Source organism: Sceloporus occidentalis, unplaced genomic scaffold, assembly GCF_023333645.1.
Source record: "Sceloporus occidentalis isolate IW3139 unplaced genomic scaffold, rSceOcc1.0.p SCAF_305, whole genome shotgun sequence".
Lineage (NCBI taxonomy): Eukaryota > Metazoa > Chordata > Lepidosauria > Squamata > Phrynosomatidae > Sceloporus > Sceloporus occidentalis.
In genome coordinates, this window is record NW_028317285.1 from 691,512 (window position 1) to 698,977 (window position 7,466).

Here is a 7,466-nt window from a genome sequence, read left to right on the forward strand (position 1 = left end):
CGCCTGCTCCGATTTGGCTGCGGTAAAATGCGTTGGAGTCCACGCTAAATGGACTCCCACATTCACGAAAATAAGAGCGCATGTATTTAGGTGATATCCGTATTTTGTTTGAGATAGGTGACTATTAGGTTTTGTACTCATCTTCACACAGAGTAACTTGTGGTCCTCCTCGCTATTTCGTCATTCTGTATCTTACCGGTAGGTTTTGTTGTGATTGAAGAATACAGTATATGACTGCGTAGCCCAGTATCCGAGGATATGACAAACTCCGTGACTATGAATGACAGGGATGGGCTGTCTGATCAGATCGTGGATCTCGCCCTGGAGATCATCTTCTTGTTGACCAGAAAGGTGAGGACTTCTACAAACGTTACCGCGGCGTTATTGTCTTAATTACTGTGTTAGAATGAAATCCGTGCATTTGTATGAGAACAAGAATGATCGTTTGAATCGGATACTTGGCTATCATATGAATTAAGGTGGCATTGAGCTACCGTATGATAGCTAGATTGTCTTTGTTCGCTTCTGCTGGTTACAGCACAGGGTGGATACGGCCTTCTTGCTGCCTCTTAGCATTGGCTTTGATATACCGAGATCCCTCGCTGCAGAAATATCACGCTTGGGTTGCTGCTAACCACATGGGCTACTTCGTTATGTTTTGGGGGTAAATAATGGAATATTTCTCTTTTTGTGTCCCAAACAAAGAATTATACAAACCACAGCAGGTCCTGTGAGTCAGGAGGATCCCATAAGGACCATCGCTCTGGCGTTGTTCCTCCACCTAAAGTTTTGAAATACGAGCGAGAGAATGAGCAGAAGATCCTGGAACTGACCAGCAAGATCACCCAGCTGCTGACCGGAGAGGTGAGAGCTGCCGCCGGCGATGGGACTTCATACAATAAAAGCAAAAGCAAAGGATGTGTCTGGATAATGACTGCATTGCTGTCTCCGTCAGGTTCCTGTGCGGCGTGATGATGTCACCGTCCATTTCTCCCCGGAGGAGTGGGAGTATGTAGAAGGACACAAAGACCTTTACAAGGACGCCATGACGGAGGAGAAACCCCAGCCCCTCGACACGCCGGGTAAGATGAGGTTTAAACCTTTTGTGACCGATGGTTCATGGTCATAGTCACACCTGGGAGCTCTCTGGGTTGACGTGGAGTCTCGGGGTCACTTTTATCTCCCATGGGTCTTCACCAGTATCAAAACTCATAATATTATTGCCATGCAGACCACTCGGGCGTTTGCAGCGCGTAAAGGTGCTGTTCCACTTACCGGATCTCTAATTTTATTCGTTTCCTCTCAAGATCTCATCTTAGAAAGGCAAAAGAGAAACTTTTTCCGTGGCAACGGCAGTCAACTGTTGCTGTTACGTCACATAATTATATTTGCCTGGGAAAAAAAATGTTAATGGAATTGATGGTTTTGGAAGAATATGAGTATTCCACCCAGTATTCCCAGTTTGCGGGTAATTAAATCCATTCCTTGTATCCATAGTAATCTTCGTCTGTTGTCTGACTTATTATAGTTCCGCTTAATTTTCATCTCTCCCAGAAATATCTTAACGCTTTATTTTATTTTTTTCCGTAATAAGGTTAGGATATATAATAGGCTATGGAGGACGCAATGACGTCCCCCCTTCCCCCCAAAAAAGGTCTAGTAACGAATATGTGATGTCTAATTTTTTATTTTTTTTTAAGTAGGTGGACCCACGGAAAGATCTCACCCCGTAATATCTACGCCAGACCGGGAAAGTGAAGAGATAAAGCCCGTGAAATGTGGTCCTGATCCAAAACACCCCAAAAATAATAACCCTCAGAAGATACAGGACCCTTCTGAGCAGAATTCAGCTTCACGGGAAACGTCGGTCTCTTGCGAAGAAGGAAATGCCCTCGACCCAAACGATTATATTCCTACAGACGGTTCACAGAACGGATGTACGGCTTTTCAAATTAAGGCGGAACCGACCTCAGATGAAGAAGACCGACCTGAGATCCGGCATAGGTCTTTAATTATCAAGGAAGAGCTACTCTTGTGCGAGGAGGGAGAGTTCTCGGTCATCGAGATCCCCGCGGAAAAAGTAACTACTCCTACTGTTGAGAAGATGGCCTCGTATGGCGATCTAGATCTCACCGATGCCGACGCTTCCGTGTCCACGGAACTCGGAGGAACAGAGTATGCGGCTGTTCTCGTGAGGGAAGAATCAAGAGCGTTTCAAGAAGATTTCGCGGACTCTTTAGACTATATACAGGTTACGGACTCCGTCAAGATGGAGGACGGCGGTTATTGTTCTTATTGCGGAAGATGCTTCTCTTCCAACGCGCGCCTGGTGGAACATGAGAAGACTCACACGGAAGAGACCCTGTTTACATGCTCCAACTGTGGGGACAGTTTTACTCAAAAATCCTATCTTCTGAAGCACCAGAGGATTCACTCGGGGGAGAAGCCGCACGCCTGCTCCGAGTGCGGGAAGCGCTTCGCTCAAAACTCGCATCTCGTGAGGCATCGGAGTATCCACACGGGAGAGAAGCCGTTCTCGTGTCCCAAATGCGGGAAAGGTTTCATTCAAAACTCGGATCTCGTGAAGCACCTGAGGCTCCACTCGGGAGAGAAGCCCTTCGTCTGCTCGGAATGCGGGAAAGTTTTCTCTCAGCAGAGCTACCTCTGCAAGCACATGAGGCTTCACACGGGCGACAAGCGCTTCGCCTGCTCTGAATGCGGGAAGTGCTTTAGTCAAAAGTCGGATCTCGCGAGGCACCAGAGGATCCACACGGGCGAGAAGCCGTTCTCGTGCTCCGACTGCGGGAAACGCTTCACTCAAAACTCGTATCTCCTCATACACCAGAGGAGCCACTCGGGAGAGAAGACGTACCCCTGCTCTGAGTGCGGGAAGTGCTTCGGCCAAAAGTCAGATCTGGCCAGGCATCAGAGGATCCACACGGGAGACAAACCCTTCCCGTGTCCCGAGTGCGGGAAATGCTTCGTCCAGAACTCCGACCTTCTGAAGCACCTGAGGAGTCACACGGGGGAGAAGCCGTTCGTGTGTTCCCAGTGCGGGAAAGGCTTCTCTCACAGCGAGTATCTTGATAGACACATGAGGTTTCACACCGGGCGATAGACTCTTTGCCTTGAAGTCCATGGGTGCAGCTGAACACGTTCTTCTTAGCAGTAGCTCGCTGCCAGCCAGCGTAGAGCCACTCGACGGTTCCAGTTGGTCTTACGAGGGGCATTTTTCTTTTGCCGCCTTACCTCATCAATGAAACACAGAAAGTGGTGGCAGATAAGAACCATTCGGCCCGTCCGGTCTGCCCGACGAAGTTCTTGCGTTACCCCCAATTTTTGGTTCGCACTATTACACATTTTTTTTTCTCAACGCTTACAAAGGCGAACCCTGCCAGACACCGTTTTGTTTACAGAACTCAATCCCTTTCGTGGCCTTGGACTTCATGGACTTCTTGCCCCCCCCCCCCCCACCGGCAGGATCCCAAATCAGGGCAGGTTCATGACAATATTTTTAAGCTGTTGGCTGTAGCTTTTGTACAATTTTTATACGTGTAAAACTAAAAAATGTGGGTTTTATTTTTCCATTTTTTTTTGTGCCTTTTATTTATTTAATGCAGAATAAATAAGGTTTCTAAAAAAAGAAAGCCCTACGGGCTCGCAAATCGAGAAAGAGAGAACTTACGGCTGAACGGAGACGTAGCATAAACCTGAAAATTGCTCCAGTCCTGGTCCCCAAGGGGTTAATTAAACCATTCTTAAAATCTTTATTATCCGTTTATTATTCGATTTGGGTTTCTCCTGGCATAGAGACGTAGAACGGGACAGCAGATAATAACCATTCGACCCATCCGGTCTGCCCGTTATTCCTGATGTAAGGACATCAGTCAGGTGTTACGTGTGACAGGCATGATAGGAGCGATGTGTGATAGGTGTGAGTCACAACTATCACACATCACTCCTGTCACACGTAACACCTCACACCTATCACGCATCACTCCCATCATGCATCACTCACACCCCCGCCTTACCCGGAGACCTTCATCACAGCGGCCATGATATTACTATATCTGGGAAGCGGTGGGCTATTATTACCACAGGGTCCCGTAACATTGTGTTACCCCACTGTGGCCCTGCCTCCAAAATTGGGCCGTTACAAGTTAGATGGCCTTGGTTGAATCATTTTGAAGCAGTACAGGGGGCCCCCTTGGGCCAGCCCACCTCAGTAATCCATCAGACGCGGATCGTTGTATTAGCTGTCAAGTAAACTTTGCATTATTTATGTTATTTTTTTTCTGCCGGGACCACTTAATTATCATGTGACACTACAGCGGGAACTGATAGGATACTCAAATGTCTCTGTATGATTGTGTTTGATGGAAGACATTGTTCTAATATCACCAGCACCCTCTAGCTGCAGAGCATCACATACCTACCCTCTCCAAGAGCCTCAGTCTTGCCTCTACTACTCAGGGGGCCACTATGATACCTACGGAGGAAATGACAGGTGTACATGGCTCCGCTGAATGCCATTTATCCAATCGCACACCGCCAGCTGAGGTGCTGCCCTTATAAAATATGTCCGCCGCCTACTTCTCCCCTAAGTGTATAGTAAAGACGCGCGTCGCTATGGTAGCGTCTACGCATGCGCACTCTGCGCAGAGTCATCCGAACTGGAAGCGACGGCGCTCCCACAATCCTCCGCGTTGCCTGGAGCGGATGTGGGCGGGTTTAAGGGTCTGGTACCTGTGAGGTAAGAAGGGAGACTGTGGGCGCTCCAGATGGGTCGGAGAGGAGGCGAAACGTCCTGCAGATTTGTGGGTTTGCGTTTCTGAGATGCTCTGCAGGTGCCGGTGGGCTGTAGGGACTGGAATGTTCTGCAGCCTTGGGGGTCGGTAAATGTTAACCAGTGAGAGAAGGACGGACTCTATGGTACTCAGGGGGATCTGGGCATGTTCTAAAAGATAGGGATTTGCCCCAAATGTTACATTTTTCGCCCCAATCTGAGGGTTTCAGGGTGAATGAGATCTTCATAGAAGAGGCGGGGGGGGGGGGGGATGGTTGCCCAAGTCTCTGGGTTTGTTGCCCAAGTCTCTGGGTTTGTTGCCCAGTTTGAGTGAATGACATGTGCCTGGCTGATGGGGTTTACCCCAAGTCTTAGGGTTTTTGCCCCAGTCTTGGGGCTGAGATTTCAGCAAGGTTTGGGCCTGTAGTTGGTCAAAATAGGGTAAAGTTCCCCCCCAAAAAAGAGCACCTGCATGCGACTCTAGAGCCAAAAATGATCGTCCGTGTGCTTGCAGCACCTAAACCTTCATATCAAGTTAGCCCCAGTGCATGATGGGAATGGAGCTCTCCCTAAGCTCTATAAAATGAATTTCCTCGGTGAGTGTCCGGTTGCCTCGGAGTGCGTGTTTGAGTGCGTCCTGTTGTCGAAAACGAGATGTTTTTCTATCCGACAGATGTATCCATGGACGGTAACCCGTCCGGAGGACTCACCGGCCCGACTTCTTCCCTGGACTCCGCCACCGAAGATAAAAGGGACATTAAGGGCATGGCGGGGGGGGAATGCTTGGTCATAACCAATCAAATGAACTCGGAGGGGCGGTTCCTTCTGGAAGAGGAAACATCGATATGCGGGAAAGGGGATCTCGCAGACGGCGGCATCTACACCGCTATCAACGTGACGCTCAGACGGTATCCGCGCACGCATGTCAAGGAGGAGCCAGTCGAGTCTGACGAAGGAAGGCTCTCGCGCGACGATGAGAGGGGCCGCTCGGACGGCGCAGAGACGGAATATATGGCTGTTGTTATAAAGGACGATTCGACCGAGTACGCCCATGAACGTTTCCAAAGCTTCGGCTTTTCTGCCCCCACAGGACATGCCACCATTCCAGTGAAGGAAGACTCTTGGGATGGAGGACACCTTGAAGACACCGAGTCACGCTCACCCGCTGAACGCTCCCGTACCGAGTACACATCTATTCGTGTCAAGGAGGAACCGGCTTCACGCAACGAGGAAGACTCCGCCTTGGACGCGCGATCGGATTTATCTCCCAATCGCGAGGAGCCTCCGAAGGGTGGCCGCGCTGAAGAAAGCAATGATAATGTCCCCGGCAGAAAGTTTAACGACGCCGTTCAGAAAAGGCCGCACGCCGCCGGGAAGACGTACCACTGCTCCGAGTGCCCGTCGTGCTTCGCGAACTATTCCGATTTTGTGAAACATCACCGAGTCCACAAGGGAAAGAAGCTGCCGTGCTTTGAGTGCGGGAAGGTCTTCACCCGCAACTCTAGCCTGATCATACATCAGAGAATTCACACGGGAGAGAAACCCTTCGCGTGTTCCACTTGCGGGAAGTATTTCACGACCAAGTCGGACTGCGTGGTGCACGAAAGGACTCACTCGCGAGAGAAGCCGTTCTCGTGCGCCGTGTGCGAGAAGAGCTTCAGCCAGAAGTCGTATCTCCTCATACATCAGAAGATTCACACCGGCCTGAAGCCGTTCTCCTGCTCGGAGTGCGGCAAATGCTTCAAGACCAAGGCGCATCTTTTAAGGCACGACGTCATACACACCGGGGAAAAGCCGTTTTCCTGCCCGGATTGTCACAAATGTTTTACCGTGAAATCGAGCCTTCTCCACCATCAGAGAATCCACGCGGCGGAGAAGCTGTTGACCTGCTTGAAGTGCGGCCAGCGCTTCGAGACCAAGTCGGAGTGCTTCGCCCACCAGAGGACTCACAAGGAGAAAACGTTTCTGTGCCCCGTATGCGGCAAAGGTTTCAGCGATAAGTCCGGTTTCGTCTACCATCAGAACATCCATACGGGAGAGAAACCCTACTCTTGCCCCCAGTGCGGGAAATGCTTCATCGCCAAGTCGGGCCTCGTCAACCACCAGAGGACTCACACCGGCGAGAAGCCGTTCTCCTGCTCCTTGTGCGGGAAGCGCTTCACTTCAAGGTCCAATCTCGTCCGGCATGAAGTCATCCACACCGAGCTGAAGCCCTTCTCGTGTCCCAGCTGCGGGAAATGTTTCAACCTCAAGTCCAGTCTTGTTTACCACGAGAGGAGCCACACGGGAGAGAAGCCGTTCTCCTGCTCCGTGTGCGGGAAGTGCTTCACCGCCAAGTCCAGTCTCGTTTACCACGAGAAGAGTCATGTAGCGGCAAACCCGCAGCCAAACTCTGAACGCGGGACTATAGAGACCCAGAATACATAGCGGCCAAGCGGTTGGATCATACATGGTACGGCTTTGAAGCCTATTGGTCGGTGACTAGCGGCACTGCGTGTGTACGGCACGCAAGCGTTACAGAAATAACCGCCCCACGTCCAATAGAAATCAAGAAATGCTCTGTTTTTAAGCATGAGATGTAATTTTATTCTTCTGAAGGTTTAAAACCATGCAGACAATATTCTGCTTCTATGGCAACAACCTATGAGTGCCTGTTTGTGTGTCACGTGACACACGTGAC

The 7,466-nt window shown here is 50.2% G+C and overlaps 1 protein-coding gene across 1 annotated transcript; it reads left to right on the forward strand.

Moving 5' to 3' along the window:
• Positions 1-258: 258 nt before the first annotated feature.
• Positions 259-7,213, forward strand: LOC149275005 (uncharacterized). Its single transcript, XM_089505002.1, has 5 exons — positions 259-351; positions 706-864; positions 956-1,082; positions 1,704-3,074; positions 5,460-7,213. The coding sequence occupies exons 1-5, from the start codon at positions 259-261 to the stop codon at positions 7,211-7,213; spliced, it is 3,504 nt and encodes a 1,167-aa protein (XP_089361128.1).
• The last annotated feature ends 253 nt before the right edge of the window (positions 7,214-7,466 follow it).

Bases quoted from the DNA above. Each gene is read 5' to 3' on its own strand.
- LOC149275005 (XM_089505002.1), top strand. From the start codon at position 259: ATGACAAACTCCGTGACTATGAATGACAGGGATGGGCTGTCTGATCAG. The intron at 1,083-1,703 runs GTAAGATGAGGT...TTTTTTAAGTAG, and splicing joins CCAGCCCCTCGACACGCCGG to GTGGACCCACGGAAAGATCT. The intron at 3,075-5,459 runs GCGAGTATCTTG...TCTATCCGACAG, and splicing joins CGGGAAAGGCTTCTCTCACA to ATGTATCCATGGACGGTAAC.